At 43.9% G+C, this 26747-nt stretch overlaps 1 protein-coding gene across 3 annotated transcripts; it reads right to left on the bottom strand.

The window, feature by feature from the left end:
- Window positions 1-352: 352 nt before the first annotated feature.
- On the bottom strand, window positions 353-21452 carry SLC25A47 (solute carrier family 25 member 47). Of its 3 annotated transcripts, none has more exons than XM_073349653.2 (6): window positions 21187-21452; window positions 8882-8925; window positions 7290-7361; window positions 6679-6861; window positions 5571-5841; window positions 353-3082 (listed from the first exon to the last, which is right to left on the bottom strand). In XM_073349653.2, exons 1-6 carry the CDS (start codon window positions 21212-21214, stop codon window positions 2802-2804), a joined length of 879 nt encoding a protein of 292 aa, XP_073205754.1. In that variant the 5' UTR covers window positions 21215-21452; the 3' UTR covers window positions 353-2801. The 3 variants fall into 3 exon arrangements, with proteins under 3 accessions (XP_073205754.1, XP_073205753.1, XP_073205755.1); XM_073349652.1 differs by lacking the exon at window positions 21187-21452 and adding an exon at window positions 13892-14574; XM_073349654.2 differs by lacking the exon at window positions 8882-8925 and having other exon boundaries at window positions 21187-21448.
- Window positions 21453-26747: the final 5295 nt, after the last annotated feature.

Here is a 26747-nt window from a genome sequence, read left to right as displayed (position 1 = left end):
TGTGGACTTTTTAATGGTGACCTTTCTAGCTTCCCACAATCCAACTTTAACCATGTTTGATCCACACTCTCAATATTGCAGGGTATTATGGGTTTATGGATATTTTTCTAATTTCTTTAAAGAACTTCCAATGCAAATTTCTTCTGTTTGTGCAGATTTCCCAGGCAGTGCAGCAATATGTCCTAATTTGTTTCAACAAACTTACATTACTGTAGGAGGAACAGGAACAGTGTGTGCAATTCTGTAACTTTTAACTCAGATGTACAGAATTATTTTGTATTTAAGTATCTAAAATCCAGCTGGAGATTACTAGAAAGGAATGTGAAAACAGAATGAATTAAACATGTTTGCTGATATAATGCTTTAATAAAGTACTGCAGTAATTTCTTACAAAAAAATGTTTCTGAAAACTGAAGTTTACATATAACAACAGCAAGATTAATATTTCCCGAACAAGACTGACAAACTCAAATTTCCACTGGAAAATGTCACTCAACAAATCCCAGAGGTCAGGGGAGAACAGAATCTTCAAAAGTTTCAGTAAAATCCTTGAGAGCTTTTGTCAGATAATGATCAACTGACAAACTTTACATTGACTTGCTGGTAGTTTGTTCGTCTCAGTATAATAAAAATGTGGATCAAGTTGACATAAGTCTGCGTTTAATTTCTTCTTTCAGCTCCCGGTACTTAACAAGGGCATCTACTTTCATATCACACTTCTTTTATCCCCTGTCCCTGTTCTTGCAAAGACTGGATCAGTCACTCATAGATACTGCTTGTCCAAACTCTGCAAGGCCTGAAGTTGCCCCCAAAAGTTTGGATCCTCTATAGTTCCTGTGAATTAAGGATTCCTCCAAGAGATTTTGCTCACTGCATACTGCCAGGTGGACCTGAGCTCAGAGTTAGTCTCCAGCACCCCATAACAGGGCAGTAAAGCTAGAGAGCTATCTACAGATGAACTATGTGGGGGCAGTTAAAGGTATGAAAGCTATCAAAGCTATTGCCACAGTGTCTCAGTAGGTTTGGTATAACAAGAGGAACTCAAAAATGGAAATATGGCTCTCCAGCAATGAAGGGTGGTTCAGAATGACAAATACTCCTTGTGACTAGCCTCGCTAAATTGCCTCACTTCTTAGTGTGATGCACCCTGGAAACCACATGGCAATAGCTGAGAACATTGCCTCAGAAACAGGAAGTAAAAGGCAAGACAAAAAATATATGCCACAGACTGGCCCCTCTATCACAACACTGCTTTAAGTGTAAAGCCATTCACTTCATGGTACAAAAGAGACTTGTTTACACAGAAAGCTGCAGTTTCTGGCAAAAAGTGTTTGGTAATCAGCATGGCAAATGTGTTGTCTTCCTTGTGCTGACTGGCCTTCAGCCTGGATAATTTATCAGAAGAAATAGTTCTCTGATAATTAAAGTTGCAATTAATAGCTCATGGTCAAGGCAACATTAAGCAAAGCAGAACAGTCAATTCCTGGATCCCAGCATTCACACATCAAAAACACTTTGCTTGGTGTATTTGCATTTTACCTGTGTCTGTGGTACATACATAGTGTACAGTGTTAGACTTACAGCAAAAGTGGGCTTGTTTGTTTGTTGTTTTATTAATCACGCATGTGAAGTGAAGACCAGTTTTTATTTTGCTAGGCAACAGAGAGGAGAGACACTGAGTGTCCAGGGCCCCTGTTGTCCCAGGGAGGACAGCAGGGTGCCTGCTGACAAGGAGGGGCAGTGTCAGAGAGCAAGGAGGGCGGCAGAGTCAAATGACTGGTAAGTGCAAGCCCAGGAAGAATAACTAGCTGCACCAATAGCAAGGGAGATGCCTGCCCCTGGGAGCCCTGAAAGGGGAGGGAGGAGCTATGTTGGAGCAGTCTGGAGCCAGCCACAAAAAGGGCAGAACTCGCAGTGTGGGGAGCTGGTGAATCCAGTCTCTAAGGACCTGGATGCAAAATCCCTCAGTTTAGCCCCTTCTTCGAGGCAACTCCCAGTTTAGAGGTCTTTGTTGGGAAAAATTCTGCCTATTAACCTGTGGAGGAGCTTAGTGCCTTATCCCAAGTGTGAGTCTGTTGGGCTGCACTAAGCCAAGTTGCTAATTGCTGCTACAGACAATATCGCGGTCAAGGACCCCTATAAAATGCGCGTACCAACCGGCCGCTAATTTTACATTTGCTGTATCAGGTCACATGACTGGGGACATTGACGGATATTATCAGTGTGGGCACCGGTGACCCTGAGAGTAGTGTTTTACCCTGTTATATTTACTTCCTGTTTAATCTAATTACTGTGTTGAATATATTGTGTGTGTTTGTGTTATTTCTTGGGAGTTGGCAAGTAAGTGGGGGTTACCCATGGTTAGAATTTTACTTCCAAGCTGCCCTGGTGACCCTGCCCTGCCAGGAAGAAGCAAGCGGGGTGGAGGCACCGCCAAATAAATTCATATGGGAATACAGAAGTTACATCCTACTGAGCTGAGGCAGGATCCAGAAAAACACAGGCCTGTCCATCAAAACCCATAAGGGTATTTCCACTAAAACAGGTAACCAGGTGAAGAGAGGTGCTACACAAGTTAGATCAAGTTTGTACAAAAGTAGGAGACAACTTGACAAGACAACTAAATGGACGAAATGTATTAGTAATCAGCTACTTCTCTCCAATTCTGTATATCACGCCCCCATAAGTCTACTGATTTCACCCAAGACCTCCATTGGTGGACTGTTGTTTGAGTGTTCTGTTATATGAAAAGTCTTCTCAAAGGAAGCAGCCACCTTAGAACCGAGTGATGTAATATGCTTTTACTTCATAAGATGGTCTGCAAGTCTCATTACACCTTCATATGTTACGAACACCACCATGTTCACTGGAAAAGCACGAATGCAGTTTAATCCAAGTCCTTTGAAAAGAACTCTTATTCCTTCTTCTTTCACACTTACTCGGATGCAGTGTATGAGTCCTCTGTATTTGCATTGTCCCAAGTTATCTACTTGCAGCCGTGATTTAATTACATCCATAGGAGTAGCTACGGCCCACCCAAACACTCCAGCAGAGCCACCAGAAATAAGCACAGTCAATATGTCTGCAAAAAGAGAACCAATAGTAGGAGTAATTAACCAGAGCATGGTAATGATATAGTAGTAAGCATTTCCAGAGAGACTTTTTCCAGCTACTCGTTCAAATCTAACACTGTGAACAGTTTTAGGAGAAGGGGAAAAACTGCAGAAAGAGACTGTTTTACTAAAAATTAGTTTTGTACAGCGTGACTGACCTCACAACAGTCCAAATCAGAAGTAACGCCACTGATGTCGTAGCATTACAACCGTATAAGTGAGCTCAGAGTCTCTTCATGCGGACTTTTCATTAACTTCAACTAGAGTTCTAGCAACCTCAGCCAGTCTACTGGATTTGTCATGCCATATCAGACCATTCTAGGGGGTTGTATTGTTCCCATCACTACAGTATGCAAGTCCATTTACACTGTATAACCATTCAAACAGCACTCTTGACACACCATCAAGTTTCAGATGCTGCCTCCAGGTGTGACCAGTGCTTGACCTTATGCTGAAATAAAGTGAAACAAATCTACAATGAACCTGACCATTTATGCAATTCAGGAAGGGGAAGAAGGAATTCCTTTCTGCCCAAAGACAAAGTTGTGTTCTTAACAAAACTGTGCCTTGTAACGTCTTTCTCTAGATCGCAATCCTGCTACCCTGTAATGCCTGTAGCAGTAAATTCTGCAGGATATCTAGCACCTGTATATTCTATATAGTTCCAATGTTTCCAATATTTTAAATGTGCTACCTTTTGATTTCACAGCATATTGATTTTTTCATATAGCAACAAGACAGGTGGCTCGGGCCACCTTACCTATTTTCATGTGGCGTTTGTTTTTGAGACACTATAGTTAAGGCTGAGCTGGAGCCTGCCACTATAGGGTGATGAATGCCCTCAACTGAAGGTGTTCAGCTCCTCTGCAGCTGGAGCCCACCACCTGTTTCCAATTGCTTATATAACTGTCTCACCAAAAATAATCTTTGCTGAAACTGCTCACAGAAGGGCTTAGCCCAAGTGGGAGGCATTTTGTAGCCATCTTGGGGTTACTGGCCTATTAGGAAACTTAAGACTTTTTTTGTTTCTGTGTCTGGGATAGTTCAAAGGCCTTTGTTTTCAAACTGCAGCCTGGGCACGTCGCACTTGCAGTGCTGCGGGCTGTGGAATGCTTGGTCTGTCTCACTTGCTGGAATTCTTCCCCATCGCTATCTGAAGAGGAGGTGCCTGGCTTGAGAACGAAGCATTCCAAGTGTACAGAAGAGATTGCTATGCATGGAATAATTACCGCCTAATGAAGTTGGTCTGATTTCACAATCCAAGCAGTGTTGAGGGCAACACCACCCAGATGGGAAATTGCTTAAGGAAGACTCATATCCTGCAAGAAGTGGTGGATATGATACACTAGCTGGCCCTCCTCTCTCTAAAACCCCAATTTTTCAAGGGACTGAGGGCCTGCCACTCTCTCTGATTGAATTAAATCCTTTGTTAAAGGGTTTATTCAAATGAGAGTTGAGGCCACTCAGCACCTCATACGATTAACCCCTTAGTACAGAACCAGTTCCCCATGTATTACTGCAGGACACTGTGCTACCATAAATTGAATGGTTCCAACCCCTGGCAGTCATTAAAAACTGCACGGCATATTATCTAAGAGTAGCGGTGTCATCCCCAACATGTTTAGTCAAATTTCAGTTCCATTCTTCTTATAGTAAGTAGCCTCTGCATCTTCAAATAAATATGACAATCTTTGCTTCTTATCCTAAACGACTTTAGTCAGATTGTTTTGCATTTTTAAAACTGTGTCCTGTTTCATCCCAGAGGTAGCTGCATTTCATAGAATATCAGGGTTGGAAGGGACCTCAGGAGGTCATCTAGTCCAACCCCCTGCTCAAAGCAGAACCAATCCCCAACTAAATCATCCCAGCCAGGGCTTTGTCAAGCCTGACCTTAAAAACTTCTAAGGAAGGAGATTCCACCACCTCCCTAGGTAACCCATTCCAGTGCTTCACCACCCTCCTAGTGAAAAAGTTTTTCCTAATATCCAACGTAGACCTCCCCCACTGCAACTTGAAGCAATTTATTCTTAAGCAATGTGATTCCTATTGACTGGGAAACCTGTTTTGGGTAACCACTACATGTCACTTATTCAAGGAATCCCACCCTACTTTGCTTAGCTTGCAGGGTCTAATTAAAGGGTGATCAAAACTATACTGAAAGACTTGTTGATACTTTAAAATAGTCACCTCGTACAGATTTCACTATGTATAGTTTGTGCATTCAGTAAGTAAATCATTTTGGGAGCCACTTGGATGAATGGTACTATGTAAATGCAATAATTGTAAGCTTTGTGGTTGAAAACCAATGCACAACAGCCTATAATAAGGACCTTTTATGAGTCAAAATTTCCAAGGAGATAGATAAAAGGAATGTATACTCAAAATATACCTTCCCTGTTAATGCAATATAAATGAAGCTATTTTTGTAGGCAATCCTGAACTGTTTTCTCCACATACCTGGTTTATTTTTTCCAGCTGGAGTAAACCAATCACACAGGATATTATAGGTTAGGAAATACGTTGCAAATGAGTGGCAGTCCCTGCACAGTAATGCAGAACAACCTTTGTACAGACCCCCAAAACCTTCCTCTTTTGCTATCATCCTCAGACAATGCACAGGTCCTTGATACTTCGGCTTGGGGAGATGAGGAGCCGTAACTGAGTAATGTGATTGCTTCTGAGTTTGCATTCGAACTTTAGCTATTTCGGTAGGCGATATTAGCACCACCTGGGAAATTAAAAGAAAATATAACTTTTAAACTTTCACAGTGTTTGGATTAACATCATTATCCTTCCTGAGCCAATGAATCAATCACACTTGACTTTTCCAGGTAACAGTAGCAGTTTTACAGCCTAAGGCTAGCCAGTCCCAGCCGCCTCCAATTCAACTGAGCATGCTCTAAATCATCACAGAGCAATTGCAAGACTAAAGTTTGGAGCTGCCTAATCGTGAGTTAGGAGCACACAGTGGAATGAGAGGCAGGCAAAAGCGGTGCACTGGGGCATAGGAGAATAGGAACAAGCAGTCAGGCCATTAGGGAAGAAAGGAGGGAATCCTAAGCTAACAATACATTATATCAGTCCTAGTACATGTGTCAGTGGGCTGGAACCACTGTCATAAACAATACTAGAAATTAAACTGAGATGAGAAATCTTTGCTATTTGATTTGCCTGAATTAATCTGGGCATTAAATTGCTCTATACAATGTGATCTGCTATGAAAAATTATCTACTGAATGGTCCACCAGATGGGGCAAGGAAACATATACATGTAACTCGTGATAAGTGTTTTTTGAATACTTTAAACTTCTTCTCTAAAATAAAAACAATGTCAGGTGCCCAGCGATACTGAGCCAAACCAAACCAGCATGTGGGCACAACAGAGGAAGAGTAGAACTACTTTTTTTTTTTTTTAATTCTGTTGCAAGATTCCAAAGGGTTATTATAAACAGTGGGTTCCAATGACCTTCCTATAAGGACTGAACAAAAGCTATTCACTCTCTTTCCAGCCTCACATATATGGAACTGGGACCTTTCTTTGTGGTCTTTTTTGTGATTTACCTACCCGAACAGCACCAGTAGCACATCCAGCAAGAGAAATATCCACCTTTGATGGCTTCACATCTGAAGTGCCATATCTTAATCTGCAGATGTTATAAAGGAAGTTTCTGTATGCTCCAAATGAAAAAGAAGAAACAAGCGACACTGTGGAGACTGACAGTGACATGCCTTTGTAAAATCCCCATGCCTAGTTTGAAAGAGAGAGAGAGAGAAAGAATGGATTAGAAAGGAAATAGCCTGTACTTATGCAAGTGCCCTATCCAGTCTGCTCTGAAATGCAATCCATTCACTGTAGAGTCACCCTCAGCCTGCAGTTAGCTTTCTTAACAATTTAACAATAAAATTAAGTTCAACCTAAGTCTTCTCCCCAGGGCTGGCTGTTTGTACAGTCCCCATTCAGGGTTGGCCAGTCCAGACCCTCGGTTTTCTTTGGTCACTTCTGAGATCTCTCCTCCCTTCTACCTAGAGTGGAATTGATGGGCTGCTTGCAATATGAATCAGCAAGACACACTTAGCAGTTCATCACCTGCTAACAAGTGGGTTCACAGGATCATTATTCCGGTTGTTACACTCGCTTTTATGATACATGTAATGTATTAAACTAGATGTGCTTACTTTCTCTGCTTTGTATGTTTCTCGAATGCAGTGCCAAATTCCATTATAGCTCCTCTCCGTCTGAATTCTCACCTTTCAACAAAGGACATCATATTCAGAAAATATTAATGAATACATTAATACCATACCATTTTATTTGCAGTAGAATCTTGTTCTCAAGCAGACAGCAGATACTATCAGATATTAATTATAGAATATATTTGCATAAAGAATGTGAAAGAAAAATTTAAAGCATTCAGTTATATCACTAAAAGAAAAGGAGTACTTGTGGCACCTTAGAGACTAACCAATTTATTTGAGCATAAGCTTTCGTGAGCTACAGCTCACTTCATCGGATGCATACTGTGGAAACTGCAGAAGACATTATATACACAGAGACCATGAAACAAATACCTCCTCCCACCCCACTCTCCTGCTGGTAATAGCTTATCAAAGTGATCACTCTCCTTACAATGTGTATGATAATCAAGTTGGGCTATTTCCAGCACAAATCCAGGTTTTCTCACCCCCCACCCCCATACACACACAAACTCACTCTCCCCCCAACCTGAAGCAAATACTCACCAACAACCACATACCACACAACAGAACCACTAACCCAGGAACCTATCCTTGCAACAAAGTCCGTTGCCAACTGTGCCCACATATCTATTCAGGGGACACCATAACAGGACCTAATAACATCAGCCACACTATCAGAGGCTCGTTCACCTGCACATCCACCAATGTGATATATGCCATCATGTGCCAGCAATGCCATGTACATTGGTCAAACTGGACAGTCTCTACATAAAAGAATAAATGGACACAAATCAGATGTCAAGAATTATAACATTCATAAAACAGTCGGAGAACACTTCAATCTCTCTGGTCACGCAATTACAGACATGAAGGTTGTTATCTTAAAACAAAAAAACTTCAAATCCAGACTCCAGCGAGAAACTGCTGAATTGGAATTCATTTGCAAATTGGATACTATTAATTTAGGCTTAAATAGAGACTGGGAGTGGCTAAGTCATTATGCAAGGTAGCCTATTTCCCCTTGTTTTTTCCTCCCCCCCCCCCCCCCCAGATGTTCTGGTTAAACTTGGATTTATGCTGGAAATGGCCCACCTTGATTATCATGCACATTGTAAGGAGAGTGGTCAGTTTGGATGAGCTATTACCAGCAGGAGAGTGAGTTTGTGTGTGTATGGGGGTGGCAGGTGATAAAAACCTGGATTTGTGCTGGAAATGGCCCACCTTGATTATCATACACATTGTAAGGAGAGTGATCACTTTAGATAAGCTATTACCAGCAGGAGAGTGGGGTGGGAGGAGGTATTGTTTCATGGTCTCTGTGTATATGATGTCTTCTGCAGTTTCCACAGTATGCATCCGATGAAGTGACCTGTAGCTCACGAAAGCTTATGCTCAAATAAATTGGTTAGTCTCTAAGGTGCCACAAGTACTCCTTTTCTTTTTGCGAATACAGACTAACACGGCTGTTACTCTGAAACCAGTTATATCACTGATTTACCAAATGGGGAGAAATGTAGAGGAACAGGCAAGAGCAAAAAATTAAGTTTTAGAAGTAAAGTTAAAACAAATACCTTTACTGTATCCAGTGGGTAACCCACAACAGCACTTAAGCCACCTGAAACAGATATTTTATTAAACAAGGTTAAGAATGTACATAATTACAGGACCAATTTCCTTATGCAAAGGAAGTCATTAAATGAATTTCAGTGAAATTCAATTCCAGAAAGTCAAGTTGTTTTTGATACCATATTTCTAATTTGTAGGTAACCAGAAAGTCTAAGCCAAAGATCAAGTTGCAAAAAAGAGAGGCTGAGAGAAATCAAAAGAAAAACTTTGGAGTGGCAAAGGAAACATCCCAGAGGTAACAGAAGCATAATGCAAGCCAGGTTTATAAACGAAAAAGTAACAAGTGTTGCCATGCACAGTGCTAATGTCATGGGTTGTGGGCTGCCCTGTTGACATTGGACTTTAGTTGTGTCTGGAGTTTTAACAGCACATGTCAAGAAAATAGTTGATTGTTTCCTACTCCCCTGCTTTTTGCATGTCCTTTCTCATCTTAGACTGTAAGCTTTCTGGGGCAAGAATCAAGCCTTCATACATAGCACACTGTGGCTCCACTTCATTGGCAACATCTAGGCCTCTAGATGTTACTGAATAACCCCTACTGGAGCCTCTAGATTCTACTGTAGCAGAAGTAGTAAGTAATAACGAATGAAGCCATTCAGATATTAACCGAGGTTTGCAGGCTACAGGTTCCAGCCAGCAATACGCCATCTTGATCTAAGCAGAGGTAGCCAGTGATTTCATTCTATAACTTCATAGGGCAATGTTGGAGCACATTTTGGGCACTCTTCAAGAGCTACATATGAAGCCCTAGACTAGACTACTCAATGGGAGTTAAGGGCACCCAACACCTTCCAGGATTGAGCCCATAAAGCAATAGTCACATTTGTGTGTTTTACATGTGCAGTGAACAAATACACTACACTGCAAAGAAAGGTGAACAAAAACAAAGGATTAATGCTTAACCAGGAAACACCCCTTGAAAAGGAGCCAAGCTGATTTTAGAATCCCTGCACTGTGATGTGATGCAATGTCAGGGCAGTAATGCTGTGTACAACATAGAACACAAGCCAAATGGCTGCTTTGCAAATCAACATGGCAGAGCTGACCTTAGGCTAAACTGCCCTTGTTGTTTCACCTTTGGCAAGCTTAAAGTGTCACCCCACTGTGACAGTACTGAGGAGGACGAATGATGGGGTATGCCCAAAGTCGAATGATGGGGTATGCCCAAAGTCAGGCTGGTCAACAAAGCTCGTCTGGACACAAGCTGACCTTTATTACCATGGTGTGACAGCAAAGACTGCTTTTAACATTCAACAGGGATTTATCTGCCCCAAATATAGACACACGGGAACATTTCTAGATCTTAAAATAGTCACTAGAGATGGAAGCTCCATCATTCTAGGAGGCAAAGTTGCTGTCACAATTTGGGAGGGTGGGCAGTGACAAGACACACCGTTTTCATGTAGGTTTCTTTACTTAACAAAAACAAATAGATTTTCATTACTGTCATTATGGCCACCATATTTCTCAGCCAATGGTTCTAAATGTCTCACTCCTCTGTTAAATGACACTACATTAATGCAAAGTATTTTTTGATATTACAGCTGACCTAATGGCTAACTTCTGGTTAATACATGAACTGCAAGTGACCTCAAAGGAAATCTGGCTCAGTAACAATGGAGCCTTAACAAGGGGACATTTATAGCGGCCAGTCCTGTTGTTTTGAAAGCAGATTTAGTTGTCTTAATGTATTGTATAAGCCCTTTCAGGGAGCAGGGAAATTACACAGATCTGTTTCCTGGAGGTTTGTTGGATCATATTAAAGAAGTTCTGTATTAAAATCACAAATGAGTTTGATTCCCCAGAGTTTAAATTCCAGGGTATTACTAATTAAGAGGTCTCTTGGTTTTTGGTACTGTTTCTCTCCCTCTATGTGTGAAACTTGCAAGCTGCTAACTGTGTTAGTACATTCTAAGACAGAGTCTATTCTCAAAGCAATTCACAGAGAGAGAGACTCAAAGCAATACTCTAACAACAGAAACAGCACCCAGAGACTCCCCACCCTTTTGTTGTATTAACAATTGTGATTAAAATAGAGATAGAGGATGTATGTGGATGGATGCTTGGTGTGGATAATAACTGAATGATCAGGGAGGTGCCAGCCTAAGAATCCAGTGTCCATCGGCTGAAGAAGGAGTCAAGTGGAAATAACCAGAGGACCCCGCCCCCGGAGGGCAGACTGGAATCCACCCAACAGCCTCAAGAATGGGAGAACCAAAGAACAAGATAACATCTTGGAGCCGTCAGGAATGTGCTATCTGCTGATTGATTCAGCAACAGCATGATGAAGCAATTCCCATAGACTGGCATAGAAAGAAATTCCTATAAAAATGGACTCTAGAAAGTGAGAACTTTGGGGTCTGATTCTGCAAACCAACTTCCAGGAGCATCAGATGAGCATCTGACAGGCCCTGCTCCCTCCTCATGTCCAGGCCACCTGGCCAGTGGCTTGGCATGAGCAACTCTAAGGCTGGTAACTATGATAACAACCTTGCAGAACCTGTGTGTGTGGGTGTGTATGTGTGTGTGTGTGTTTGTATGAATGAATGTGTGAATAAATAGGAGATTGAATGGAATGTTATAGCTATAACTAACTGCTTACTATGATTCTTTCTGTATTCACAATAAATGTGGTATTTTGCCTTTTTCCCTTTAATAAGATCCTGCTGGTTTTTATTTTATTGGTACAACAGGTTCACCAATTAAAAGGTGTTTGTAATTTAGCTCTTTCACAAAGTTAGTGTTGGGTGCTGTAGTGTTTGCACAAGACACTTTTCACCTGAAATAACAAGGTCGTCTTGGTAACTGACTAGCCCTACTACATGGTGAAGTAAACAGCATCTGTTTGACTGAGTCACCAAGGTTCCCAACAGCTAATCCTGTAGTGCAGCGAATCCTGTAGTGCATTGTAGACAATACTGGACAAGATTTACATGATCCTTGCTCACTTACCAAAAAAAACAAAAAAAAACTATTTTAATTGCTATGCACGGTCCATCCACACTCTCCATCAAATCTGTGCAGTGGGAAAGCTCAATAGGCGGTAACAAATAGGTCAGAAAACACCTTTTTGTATGTAAAAGCTACAGTAAAGTACATTGTGGGAAGGGGAAGGAATATCTAGAGCAGTAAAGAAAAATACACAGGCAAAAGATGGAGTTTAGGGGGAAAAAAGGAGCTTATTCAGTCTAGGTAGCAGAGTGTGCACAGAATGAAAACATGCCCCAGCCAGCCTGGCTTTCCTGCTCACTGACAGAGCCTCCAGCCTTGGCCTCTTGCAAATGTATCCATGGCAGATCACTAAACTGGGGAGAAGGGTTTCCTGGAAAGCAAGGGCATGGCAGTGAGTATGTTACTGTGCCCTTCTGCTGTGCAGACCTCACTCACACCCAGTGTTCCCTCCATGCAGGAGCATGTCCTCAATCAAGGGCAGGATTTGGCTTTATGTGAGTTGCAAGCTTCTCAGTGGTTTAAGGTGGCACTTGTGGCTACTGGAAGACCTTTTAAGAAAGGGATCTTTGTGTGTGGCAGAGCTAAAACGTAGTCTTCTGGCTGCTCCACTGCGTTCAAGAAGGAAGAACTCCCTGCTGCTTTGTGATACATTCTTGGCTCACAGGCAGAGACCAGTGAATTCCTGCCTTCCTTTTGGATTTGGGTTAATATTGGGTATATTTAGCATCTTGATAGGGATTAATCAGCCTTGTCACACATAAAAATATGCCGAATGAAAAAACAGACACATAGACCCTCTTACAGGGCTGTTACTACTACATGTCCCTCTGGATAAAACAGCTTGAGGGACTGACAGAGGAAGTGGCCTGCAAATGTTACGGAGCTAGGGATATACAAGAGACAGCTCTGCATAACACCACCTCCACCCCCCAACAGTCCCTCATGCTGTTCCAAGGCCATGGAACATTCATAAACTCTCTCCTGTTTCGCTCCTCTGAGTAACAGCAGCAATGGCAAATACATTGTAAATTAAGCTGAAGTTTAGGTACATATTGTGTTGGTCCTTGACTCCTTCTGCCCTGGGCTAGAATAAGACATAGACACTATTAGTCTGAGAGCTCTTGGCGTTCTGTAATTACATCATAATCTATGCTTTTGTTTTTTAAAAAAAGTATTTTCTAGCCGTCAGGGTTGGTAAGAAAAGCTTGAAAATATTCCCTGACATATAACCAATGCAGTCAGGGCCGGTGCAACCACTAGGCAAACTAGGTGGTTGCCTAGGGCACCAAGTGGTTGGGGGTGCCAAAAAGCGGTGCCCCGGCTCGGCAGGGAGGAGCTGCCTTCTGGAGGCACCGGAGAGCCAGAGTGTCCCGCTTGCGGCGGCGGCAAGCCCCAGCCATGGAGGAGCCAGCGCAGCGCAGGGCGCAGCAGCCCTGCAAAGGCGCCGCCCCTCCTGACCAGGCTGCGGCCTGGCATCCGTCCCTACCCCCCGGGGGCTCCTGCAGGCTGCAGCGGATGCGCCCCCAGGCTCCCCCCTCGCCTAGGGTTACCATATTTCAACAATCAAAAAAAGAGGATGGGGGGAGAGCCCCGCCCTAGACCTGCCCCCATTCACTCCCTCCCACTTCCCACCCCCTAACTGCCTCTCCCAGAACCCCCAACTTCCCCCCCCCCGCTCCTTGTCGCCTGACTTCCCACTCCTGGGACCCCTGCCCCTAACTGCCCCCCAGAACGCCACCTCCTACCTAAGCCTCCCTGTTCCTTGTCCCCTGACTGCCCCCTCCTGAGACTCCCCCCCACCCTAACTTCCCCCCTAGGATCCTACCCCCTACCTGTCCCCGGACCGCCCCAACCCTTACCCACACCCCCGCCCCCAGACAGACCCCCGGGACTCCCACGCCCCATCCAACCACTCCCCGCCACCTGACAGGACCCCCAGAACTCCCAACCCATCTCACCCCCCCCCGGCTCCCTGACTGCCCCCCGGCCGGGACCCCCCTTACCATGCCCATGCCGGTCAGATGCTGGCTCCACGTGGAGGCAAAACACGCTGCCCGGCTGCCGCACGCACAGCCCCTCCCGCGCAGGGTGCTGAGGCAGCGGGACGGGCAGCGGCAGCAGTGGCTCACACGCCCAGGAGCCGCAGAACCCGAGTGTGGTGAGGAGGGAGCCGGGGGACGGGCCTGCAAATCTGAGCAAGGCCGGGAGCTTTTCCTCAATGCCAGAGTGACTGCTGCCCTGGCCACAAGCCCCAAAGTCTACCAAATTCCAGGTGTGCTTTTTATTCTCCTGAGAAGGGATTATGCACCTAAGGCATGAAGCTTTTACCCATCGGAGGTGTCCAGTCAAGTTTATCAAAGGCTGTGGAAAGCTGCAATGCTGTGAACTACTGTCACTTTCTATAAATAGCCCTGGACAGCGATAGCAGGAGCTGGCTGTACTGTTTACACCCGGGGTCTCAAACACGCAGCCCTCGGGGTTATTTTCTGCCGCCTGCCAGCTCCCCGCGATCCCCCTGCCTCCCCAGTGTTTACCTAGAGCGGCTCCAACCCAGCTGCCTGCCTGCCCTGCCCCCGCGCCGCTCCAGGAAGCGGCTGGGACCTGGGGAAACGGGGGGCCCAGGGGTCTGCGTGTTGCCCTGGCTGCTCCTCCAGGTGCCTCCCCCGAAGCTCCCATTGGCCACGGTTCCCCGTTCCCGGGCCGGACCTGCCCCCCAAATCCCTCCTGCAGCTGAACCCCCTGCCCTGAGCCCCCTGCTACATCCTGCCCCCCTGCCCTAAGCCCCCTGCCGCACCCCTCCTGCGCCCCAACCCCCTGCCCTGAGCCCCCTGCCGCATCCCACACCCCTCCTGCACCCCGACCCCCTGCCCTGAGCCCCCTGCCACACCCTGCACCCCCCCGCACCCCCTGGGGGCATGGAGGGGGCGGAGTTGGGGTGTGGATTTCGGGGAAGGGGTTGGAATGGGGGCAGGGACAGGAAGAGGCAGGGCAGGGGCGGGGCCTCATGGAAGGGGTGGAGTGGGGGTGGAGCCAGAGCAGCAGTGGCGGGGAGGACATGGTCAGTGGTGCGGCCCTCAGGCCAATGTACTTGTCCTCATGTGACCCTCATGGTCATTTGAGTTTGAGACCCCTGGTTTACACAGCAGAACCAAACAAGAGCAGCTCTGTATAGAACACAGAAGGGAGGCAGAACCTATAAAAATATTCTGTTCAGTAAGGTGGTGCCTGGCTGCTGTAAATTGGATAGAAGATAAAGAGTGAAATCAAGTTAAGGACCCATCTGGGTTTTAATAATACCTAGCTCTTTTATAGAGCTTTTCATCAGTAGATCTCAAAGCGCATTACAAAGGAGACCAGTATCACTATGCTCATTTTACATATGGGGAAACTGAGTAACAGAGCAGTGAAGTGACTTGCCTAATATCACCCAGTGGCCAAGCCAGGAACAGAACGCAGGTCTTCTGAGTTCCTGTCTTTGTGCCCAATTTGGCTGGTTTTTTGGTTTTTTTGTTTGGGGTTTTTTTTGGATGTACACAGTTATCACAGCAGCTTGTGTTTCCCTGTGCCAGTAGTTCCTGATATGAAACATAGCTGGGGGTCCTGTGAGGATATGGATCGAGAAGAAGCAAACTGTGCAGGTAATCTTCAATGAAAAAATAACATAGTGGAAGACAAATTATAATTATAGTAACACAACTGACTGCAATAGCTATACGTGAAATCCTGGCCTTGCTAGCACGAGGCACATAGAGAAGCAACCACCCTGGCTCATGGGTGCTGGGGAAGGAAGATAAGCTCTGAAGAACTCCTTTTGGCTGCTCTGCAAAGGAGCAGTAGAGCATAGGAATTGCTATACCAGGTCAGACCCCTGGTTCAGCTGATCATCTTTATGGACAATTATAGAGTAACCTGCCCATAAGGGAAGTTTTTCTAACCCTGGGCAGCGTGTGGTTGGTTTATATAGCACCAGCTATTGATGGTAGCAGTTGGCAGGGGAGCCAGGACATGTCCACAGCTGACTGGTCACACTTCCCTGAAGGCTACAGAGCAATGTGGACACAGCTTGCCTTCTGCCTAAGAGAACAGTAGGTTTCTATACCTCAGGCAGAAAAGAGCCCTTTCCGTCATCTCCACCCTGGCCTGGGCACCTGCAATATGCAGGCCAGAAAGCAGAGGTGGACCCGTTATATATGAAGGGATAAGCTTTCTAGCACCTCCAGCCCATGTCCTGATTACTGAAGATCTTTCTGAGTAGTGGACATGTTTACGTTGGTTTCACGTTGCCAACGTGTGGTGTCACAAGTGCAGGTATTGTGCATCCTCTGATTTCTCTCAGGCATGTCTCACACTGCGTCACTGTGCACTCAAAGCTTCCCTTGATTCTGATACATTTAGAAGCAACAGCAGTGGGAGGAGCTGTGCAGTAGGTTGGGTGTGGGTGTGTGTGTGTGTGTGCATGTGCACATGTGAGGAGCTGCACAATAGTTCTGTGCATGTTTGTGCTTGTAGATAACTTATCACCTTGAATATTTTCAACATAGACATCAGCCAGGATTTTAAGGGGGCTGTGACTCTTTGCTATTCTCCAATAGGAGCCAGGCAGTGTTTTCTCCAAAAAGCGAAAACACATCAAGGTCTTAGGAGTGCAGTTAATTAAACAGAAACGCTGTGTCACCATTTAGTTGTTTTGATGCAAATTGTCTGGGTTTGCAACATATTTGGAAATGTGAAAATACACAAGACGAGACTGCTTCAACTCTTTAACATTTGTCAGAATCAAACACAAGCCATACACCAACTGCAAGGCTCAGAGAAAGTCAACCACAAATGTCTGTTCTCCAAGAAATCTCTAATCTGGAAAACACCCTTCAAAGAGATAATGGCATCATCCGCATCAGACTGGTAATGATGGGCATTGGGCCAATCCCTGACGTCCTTGCACAGACAAAATTCCCACTGACTTACATTCAAACTCTCTAGGGTACTGGACAAAATATCTCAGAGGAGCTTGCTTTCTATAGGCATTGCACATCATAGAAAAGCAGCGAGTTTGCCTTAGGTAGCAGCTAGGAGGATTCTGTATGAATAGCAATGTGGTGCATTTAAAATAACCAAAAGTATTTCTGATTACAACCCCAGAGGGATGGCCCACTCCTGCAATGCATCTGCGTAGGGCAGGATCCAACAAGTACTGAGTGCCTTCCATTCCCATTCCCACAGATACACTTACTGCACAGCTGCTGCCCAATGTGGCAGTCAGAACCAAAGCTTAAAGAATCTCTTTCACAGCCTTGCCCCAACTCGTCATTGTCAACCAATGCCCAGGCTCCCCAAACCATCACACAGTCTGAGGTGACTGAGTTCAGAGAAGGGAAGGGAACCACAATGAAGGGACTGAATCCATCTCTCCTGCTCCTGCAGTAATTCCGGATCCCACCCAGGGCTCACTGTACCTCCCAATTATCACATAGATTCATAGATTCATAGATATTTAGGTCAGAAGGGACCATTATGATCATCTAGTCTGACCTCCTGCACAATGCAGGCCACAGAATTTCACCCACCACTCCTAAAAAAGACCTCACACCTATATCTGTGCTATTGAAGTCCTCAAATTGTAGTTTGAAGACCTCAAGGAGCAGAGAATCCTCCAGCAAGTGACCCGTGCCCCATGCTACAGAGGAAGGCGAAAAACCTCCAGGGCCTTCCAATCTGCCCTGGAGGAAAATTCCTTCCCGACCCCAAATATGGCGATCAGCTAAACCCTGAGCATATGGGCAAGATTCATCAGCCAGATACTACAGAAAATTCTTTCCCGGGTAACTTGGATCTTACCCCATCTAAAAACCCATCACAGGCCATTGGGCCTATTTACCATGAATATTTAATTACCAAAACCATGTTATCCCATCATACCATCTCCTCCATAAACTTATCGAGTTTAATCTTAAAGCAAGATAGATCTTTTGCCCCCACTACTTCCCTCGGAAGGCTATTCCAAAACTTCACTCCTCTGATGGTTAGAAACCTTCGTCTAATTTCTAATCTAAATTTCCTAGTGGCCAGTTTATATCCATTTGTTCTTGTGTCCACATTGGTATTGAGTTTAAATAATTCCTCTCCCTCTCTGGTATTTATCCCTCTGATATATTTATAGAGAGCAATCATATCTCCCCTCAACCTTCTTTTAGTTAGGCTAAACAAGCCAAGCTCCCTGAGTCTCCTTTCATAAGACAAGTTTTCCATTCCTCGGATCATCCTAGTAGCCCTTCTCTGTACCTGTTCCAGTTTGAATTCATCCTTCTTAAACATGGGAGACCAGAACTGCACACAGTATTCCAGGTGAGGTCTCACCAGTGCCTTATATAACGGTACTAAAACCTCCTTATCCCTACTGGAAATACCTCTCCTGATGCATCCCAAGACGACATTAGCTTTTTTCACAGCCATATCACATTGGCAGCTCATAGTCAACCTATGATCAACCAATACTCCAAGGTCCTTTTCCTCCTCCGTTACTTCTAGTTGATGCGTCCCTAGCTTATAACTAAAATTCTTGTTATTAATCCCTAAATGCATGACCTTACACTTCTCACTATTAAATTTCATCCTATTCCTATTACTCCAGTTTACAAGGTCATCCAGATCCTCCTGTAGGGTATCCCTGTCCTTCTCTAAATTAGCAATACCTCCCAGCTTTGTATCATCTGCAAACTTTATTAGCACACTCCCACTTTTTGTGCCCAGGTCAGTAATAAAAAGATTAAATAAGATTGGTCCCAAAACTGATCCTTGAGGAACTCCACTGGTAACCTCCCTCCAACTTGACAGTTCACCTTTCAGTAGGACCCGTTGTAGTCTCCCCTTTAACCAATTCCCTATCCACCTTTCAATTTTCCTATTGATGCCCATCTTATCCAATTTAACTAATAATTCCCCATGTGGCACAGTATCAAACGCCTTACTAAAATCTAAATAAATTAGATCCACTGCGTTTCCTTTATCTAAAAAATCTGTTACTCTCTCAAAGAAGGAAATCAGGTTGGTTTGGCACGATCTACCTTTTGTAAAACCATGTTGTATTTTGTCCCATTTACCATTGACTTCAATGTCCTTAACTACCTTCTCCTTCAAAATTTTTTCCAAGACCTTGCATACTACAGATGTCAAACTAACAGGCCTATAATTACTTGGATCACTTTTTTTCCCTTTCTTAAAAATAGGAACTATGTTAGCAATTCTCCAATCATATGGTACAACCCCTGAATTTACAGATTCATTAAAAATTCTTGCTAATGGGCTTGCAATTTCTTGTGCCAATTCTTTTAATATTCTTGGATGAAGATTATCTGGGCCCCCCGATTTAGCCCCATTAAGCTGTTTGAGTTTCGCTTCTACCTCAGATATGGTGATGTCTACCTCCATATCCTCATTCCCATTTATCATGCTACCATTATCCCTAAGATCCTCTTTAGTCTTATTAAAGACTGAGGCAAAGTATTTGTTTAGATATTGGGCCATGCCTAGATTATCCTTGACCTCCACTCCATCCTCAGTTTTTAGCGGTCCCACTTCTTCTTTCTTTGTTTTTTTCCTATTTATATGACTATAGAACCTTTTACTATTGGTTTTAATTCCCTTTGCAAGGTCCAACTCTACTTGACTTTTAGCCTGTCTCACTTTATCCCTACATATTCTGACCTCAATAAGGTAGCTTTCCTTACTGATCCCTCCCTTCTTCCACTCCCTATATGCTTTCTGCTTTTTCTTAATTACCTCTCTAAGATGCTTGCTCATCCAGCTTGGTCTACAACTCCTGCCTATGAATTTTTTCCCCTTTCTTGGGATGCAGGCTTCCGATAGCTTCTGCAGCTTTAATTTAAAATAATCCCAGGCCTCCTCTACCTTTAAACCCATAAATTCTTCAGTCCAATCCACTTCCCTAACTAATTTCCTTAATTTTTGAAAGTCAGCCCTTTTGAAATCAAAAACCCTAGTTGCAGATTTATTTTTGTTAATCCTTCCATTCAATTTGAACTGAATTAGCTCATGATCACTTGAGCCAAGATTATCCCCTACAACCATTTCCTCTATGAGATCCTCATTACTCGCCAAGACCAGATCTAAAATGGCATCCCCTCTAGTCGGTTCAGCAACTACTTGTTGAAGGAATCCATCAGCTATCGCATCTAGGAAAATCTGAGCCCTATTATTATTACTAGCACTCATCCTCCAGTCTATATCTGGGAAGTTAAAGTCTCCCATGATCACACAGTTTCCATTAGTATTTACTTTATTAAAAACATTAAAAAGGGCTCTATCCATATCCAAATTAGATCCAGAGGCAGACCTTAAGTATGTTCTCCTACTTAAAACTCTACATGGGCAATGAGCCTCTCCTGAACTGACCAGCAAAGGGCTGCCAAAGTTCAGGGGATCTGGAAGCCTGGTTGGAATTGTTGGTAGCATATGTCTCAGCCATATGCCAAATTTGTCTGACCCTCGCTAGCAAAGATGACACTACATTTCTCCAGTTCTGATCAATCTTAGCCATTTAGCGCTTTTCTCTTTCAAAATCTCCCAGGTAATTAGACCATACTCTTTGCTGATCACTTGCTGAATTTCATTGTTTAAAACAAAGCAAGCTTTCATATGTACAAGCACTCTGAAAAAATCTAAAACTAAGTGGTGCCTTTTAAAAAAATTGGTAAACAATTTGCTCCCAGATCAACTTCTGCTATGCAACAAGTCTGCGTTGTAATAACCCCTGAAACTGCAAATAAAGATCAACTTAAAGTCATCCAAATGTCACTAATCCAAACCTCCTTGGATAATTGTTGTTAATTGAAACAGTCAGTTCTCCGCACTATTAATTATACTGAAAATGACCTCAGTTCTTCCTACTCTTACTGCCTAGCTGTACTCCTAGGATATCAGATAACTGAGGCTGTACCACACCAGCAGTGTCTGCCAGTATCTGCATTCAATTTGTTCCATCTTCTTGTCTCCTGCTTCCACGTCTGGGTTTTCATGTTGTTTTGCTTAATACTTTTGGAATTAGACTGGGCGTTGCAGAGCAATAACTTTAGCTAACCATATGTTTAACTATATTCATTTAACAGCTCTGTAAGTTTGCTGGTTCTTTAAATTAACAGAATAAGTTTTTAAAAAAAGAGATTTCTCAATAAATCACTGAAAGACCCTCAACTATAGCATTGCCATTTGTGGCATTAGGAGCTGCCTTTAAATTAACAGGAAAAACAGCTTTCATCATACACCATTTTATTTCTTTATTTACCTCCAATGGCTCCAGCAATGAAATCCATCTGCACAAAGTCTGCTGCTTTGACTGCCTGATCAAATGTCGGGATTGTAGAGGAGGCAAGGAGGAAAATTCAGCCTTTCCGTGCACAAGCCAGCTTCAGTCCTTTGGAAATTATATAGTTCGTAATATATTAAGGCTAACCCTGCTAACTCCACCTTCCTCCAGAGGTTATGTACTCTGGGGAAATTTGATGAACTATGCATGTGCAGGGAGAGACAAAGATTGAATTGGTTCCAAGAATATTGTGAATAAATAATCCCATGAAGAGGTGAACCAGAACATTGACCTGAAACCTCTATTCCAGTGCCTTTTACCCTGCAAATCTCTAGGTGACCGGCCTTATAAAACAATGAGGATGTTGAACATGGAGCTGCCACATCATCCCTGTTGTATGAATTAACCGCAGGAGATGGTCTCTTCCATAACTCGCCCAGGTACATCCACACACACACAGAGGAGTGGAGATTTTGGGAGAGTCCCCCACAAGCACTATTTCAAAGTAGACTCCCTTCCCAATCCAGGGCAAAGCATGTCACCCCCTCTTCCCTTGCCATTCATCCTGACCTTCCTCCTTACGACCCTGGGTCTTCAGCCTTGCACAGCGCTTAACTCATCCTTGCCAACTCTTAAAAACAGAGGTGGATACAGTTATGTATGAAGGGATTGGCCATGGCTGAGTGGTGCTCATAAACACAGGGAGCTCAGCTTCGGAAAGGGGGAGCACTCTGGAGCTACAGGAGGTGACCTCTCACTTGGGAGCTCTAGGGGAGAAGGAATGGGACGGAGGACTCTCCATGGAAGCAGTTCCTGAGCTCCACAGTTCCTGAGCTCCATGGAAGCAGTTCCTGAGCTGCCACCCTCCCACTCACAAACCTGCCCATCCTGTTGGGGAGCAGGGAACCAAATCTGCAGGACGACTTGTTGAATGTTGGTCATACACACGCGTGCACACACACAGCACTACATCACTGCATCCAGTTCTGGTGTCCACAATGCAAGAAGGCTGTTGATAAACTGGAGAGGGTTTAGAGAAGAACTAAGATAATTAAAGAATCGTAAAACCTGCCTTATAGTGATAGACTCAAGGAGCTCAATATATTTAGCTTAACAAAGCGAAATCTAAGGGGTGACTCGATCCCAGACCATAAGTACCTATAGTGGCCTCTTCAGTCTAGCAGACAAAGCAAGGCATAACAAGATCCAATGCCTGGAAGCTGAAGCTAAACGTAATTCAGACAGGAAATAAAGCACAATTTTTAACGGTGAGGCTAATTAACTATCGGAACAGTTTACCAAGGGGTGTGGTAGATTCTCCATCACTGGTAATTTTAAAATCAAGATTGGATGCTTTTCTAAAAATTATGCTCTAACTCAAACAGGGATTAATTCAGAGAAGTTCTATGGCCTGTATTATGCAGGTCAAACTAGATGATTACAGTGGTCTCTTCTGGATTTATAATCTATGAATCTGCAGATCACGGGATGGGGTTTAGAGGATCAGTGGATGCAGCTAGAACACTTGCAGATTCCAGACCACGTTGGGGAGAAACAGATTAAATTTGCATTGGTTTGGGTGGATCTGAGCTAAGGAACTTGGGTCAACCTCATCCCAAGCATAATTCATCAAAAGTCAGTTGAGTTACATTAGAGATAAATTTGGCTCCTTAGCACAAGGGTTGCAACAAGCTTGTAACTAGTGCTTGTAAAATGTCCTATCATATATAAGCACAGAGCATTGCAAGTGCATTGAAGCTTAAGGCATTCCAATTAGAACACCTTTTCACCTAGACTAGGACCACAATGCAAACTGTGCTGTGATCTCATTCCCTGTTGGCCTTCAGCTAAGTACACTCAACATCTCCACCGAAGATGCCTGTTTTGTCTGTTCTCTGCTTCCCAAATAACATCCCGTATGACTGGTCTATCCAGAGAGACTGGTGCATTGACATTTCCATATGTAAAATTTATGCCTGAATTTAGGCTAGCAAGCTAAGAGATCCATTACACAATGTTTGACCACAGGCAACCTAACCGGAGCAGCTTCTGCGGGACCAATTGTGCATGTCCATCAAAGGAATTCCCTATGGGAAGCAACCCAAGTCATACCATAGGAATTTTAAATGAGCAGTCAGTGGAGGTTTTAGTGGGGGGATGTCTTCTTACTGCAAAAGCATATTGTAGAGGATCCATCTCTAGAACTCTAGGGAATTGGTTACCCATCCTCCATTCCTTTGCCGTTCTGCGTAAAGGGTCAGCTCAGGTGCAATGCTGGTAGGTTATACTGCGACAGGCACACCTGTCCAGTAGGAACTGGACTGAGACCATCAGCTCTTTTCAGATAGGCCCCTGAGCCAGCAGGTAACAGAAACTGCCAGTCATTTCCTACCTGGACAACATTGATGTTTATGACTTAGAGGTGGTTAATTTTGTATCTCATTTCTGATCCCGAGTCATCTAGTCCTCCAAACCAACAAACATAACCCAAATCAAACCTGGACTATTTTGGCTGATCAAATAGACTGTATCAAAGGTAACAACACTGATATCAGCTGCTTAATCAGGCAAAACAGTGGAGCTTTGGTCCAGTGCCCTTTCTGAACTAGAAAATGCAAACTGAATTTTACCGTCAGTTAATTGTTTATCATTTTTGACACTTTGAATATTTTCTGGGGTTTGGGTTGGTTTGTTTTCCAATTATTTTAATTTGGGGGGAGACGGAGGAGTGGCTTTAATAAAGATGCATGCTGGTGCCAGTAATTTTTCCATGCCCAGACACTGTGGGGCCAAGGGAGCTAATCTCTGAAAATTTACCCATAGCTAGCAAAGTTCAATGAGATAAGAGAAGCCAACACTAAACATTGTCAATGTAAACAGTTCAATAAGGTTAGTTGGAAGTGGAAAAGTAACAGCCTGTGAATGGATGGTGACTGTTCTGTGCTATACATGGAAGACTGACCTCAGACTACAGGAGGGGAAAGGGGAAACCAAAGAGGGAGAGGGGTCAGCTCATGTGATACATCCCCAAATACAGCCTCCTGTTTTGCACAGTAGAACTGCACCAGTTCTGAGGCCCAGGTGGCATCCATACCTGTGGAGGAGCGGGCTGGATTTCCTCTTGAATGATCATGGAAACCTAAGTCCTGATCCTGCGAAGTACTTAAGCATGTGCTGTGCCAACAGGACTGCACATGTATTTATGCGCTTTGTTGAATCAAGGCCTGAATCACACATTTCTAACAAAGATTGCACCAGGTCACATAGGGTTGCCAACACTGTATTTCAAAAATAAGTGACTATTTTCTTAGCATCCCTACCCCACTTCTCCTCCCAGTATTATTATTATCATTATTATCAATAAATAATAATAATAATTAATAATAAGCGTTACTCACCTACATCTTCCAGGGGTATTTCCTGATGCTTTTTGCAGCACTCAGCAACTCCTGATCTTGCTGTACAGAAATGAAAAAAATAAGGGACTATTGGCAACCCATTGGCAGACCCACCTGAGGGGATAATTGCACTGCCCCTCCTTCTGGCATACCTGTTTCACTGGTAAGCTGAGAGCTTTAGTCCCCAGTGCTATGGCTCTCATCCTTTTCACAAGCACCAAATTCACTTCAAAGAACATAGTTTGGATAAACATACTTATCAATGTCCCCTTGTAGCATCATAGGTTACAGAAAGTGGGGAGTGGATGGGAACTGAAGATTATTCAAAAGATTTATATCAAATTTACATTTTTTGTCAGATGGGCCATTATTTTCCAATGAGAAGAGAACTTTTACTCCACAATATAATACAGCATGAACGCAAAGAGAAAAGTAAAATATTACCTAGGGAAGTAGCAATGTAACTGCTACACATGTGCTGAGTTATTCAGTAGCCATCCCTTTTTATATTTAGTAACACTACATGATTTATTAACAGTGCTTCACCCACAGTCCATGTGATTAATCAAACATTTCCAAGTATGGTAAAGGGTGTCTTCATTTGCATTCCTTCCATCATTCTTTCATAAGCAGCTGCCTGGGGCAAGTGAAAAAATTCACTCTATTCCTGCTATCAAAGAGCTGTCACTTACCTCCCTGCCACCATTTTGAAAGCAGTATCAGCACCTAGAAATAGCAAAGAGAGAGAGAATATTATCTAATGAAATTTTTTGACTCTCAGATATCAAGTCATCAATATTAGATCTAACAAATATGTCACCCTTGAATTGTACAAGCCTAATCAAGGATTTTTACCTTTATTAACTGTGAATAGAGATGGTCAAAATGTGATTTCTCCCTCTCAGGAAAACAGAAGAACATAAAATGGCTATACTGGGTCAGACCAATGGTCCATCTAGCCCAGTATCCTGTCTTCCGACAGTAGCCAGTGCCAGGTGCCCCAGAGGGAATGAACAGAACAGGTAATTATCAGGTGATCCATCCTGTCGCTCATTCCCAGCTTCTGGCAAACAGGCTAGGGACACCATCCCTGCTGATCCTGGCTAATAGCCATTGATGGACCTATCCTCCATGAATTTATCTAGTTCTTTTTTGAACCCTATTATAGTCTTGACCTTCACAACGTCCTCTGGCAAAGAAAAATGTTGAAGCTGTTCTCATCTCACAGGGTGAAAAATGGGCCTATTTTGTCATGAATTTTTTGCAATCATTTTCACCAAAATGTTTATTAAAATGGTGATTGAAACTAAGGCTATGACAAATGAAAGAATTTTGAAAACCATTCTGATAGTGGTTTTCACTCACCATTTTGAGAAAACAAATATCATGAGAAAAGAACACTTTTATAAGGTTGACAATTTTCCACCCCCCAAAAAAAAATCCAGTTAAGAAAAAAAGCCATTTTTAGAGAAAATTACTTTAGGGTTTGAAAAATGTCAACTAGTGCTGGGAATGGCTACCCAAGAAGAAGCTCTTTCTGCAGGACAGACTGCAGATATTTGTACTGGCATAGCTATACCAAAGCATCTATGCTGGTGCAAACTCCAAGTGTATACACACTGAACTGGTGTAAACTGGAGCTGCAACATTGCAGCTTATTCTTGAATCATAGATTCTAAGGCCAGAACGGACCATTAGGAGCATAGATGACTGGTGCCTCCCGATACTGGACATGTAACTGCCCCTCCTCCCTTCCCTCGGTTGCCAGGGACAGGGGCTGAGCATGCCAGGTGGGTGACAGGGGGCTCCGGCTCGCTCAACCCCTGTCCCCAGCAGCAGAGCCCTGGCAGGGTGCGGGCCGCCGCTGCCTCCCAGCCAGGCGCTCTCAGGCAGAAATGGCTCCATCCTGCTCCCTGCCCGGCTGCCAGGGAGAGCGGCTGAACGTGAGGAGGGAGAGGTGCAGGGAGAGAAGAACAGACCTCCTCTCCTTCCCCACCTCCAGCAGGCCAATCGAGGGGCACTTGACCCTGCATGCCCCCCCCCCCACACACACACATCGCCTCTGATTAGGATCGTCTAGTCTGACCTCTGGTATAACACAGGCCGTAGAACTTCCCAAATTTAATCCCAAGAGCAGAGCTT

Source organism: Lepidochelys kempii, chromosome 6 (assembly GCF_965140285.1).
Source record: "Lepidochelys kempii isolate rLepKem1 chromosome 6, rLepKem1.hap1, whole genome shotgun sequence".
NCBI lineage: Eukaryota > Metazoa > Chordata > Testudines > Cheloniidae > Lepidochelys > Lepidochelys kempii.
Note: the sequence above shows the minus strand (reverse complement) of the source record. Positions and strands in the feature narration are given on the sequence as shown.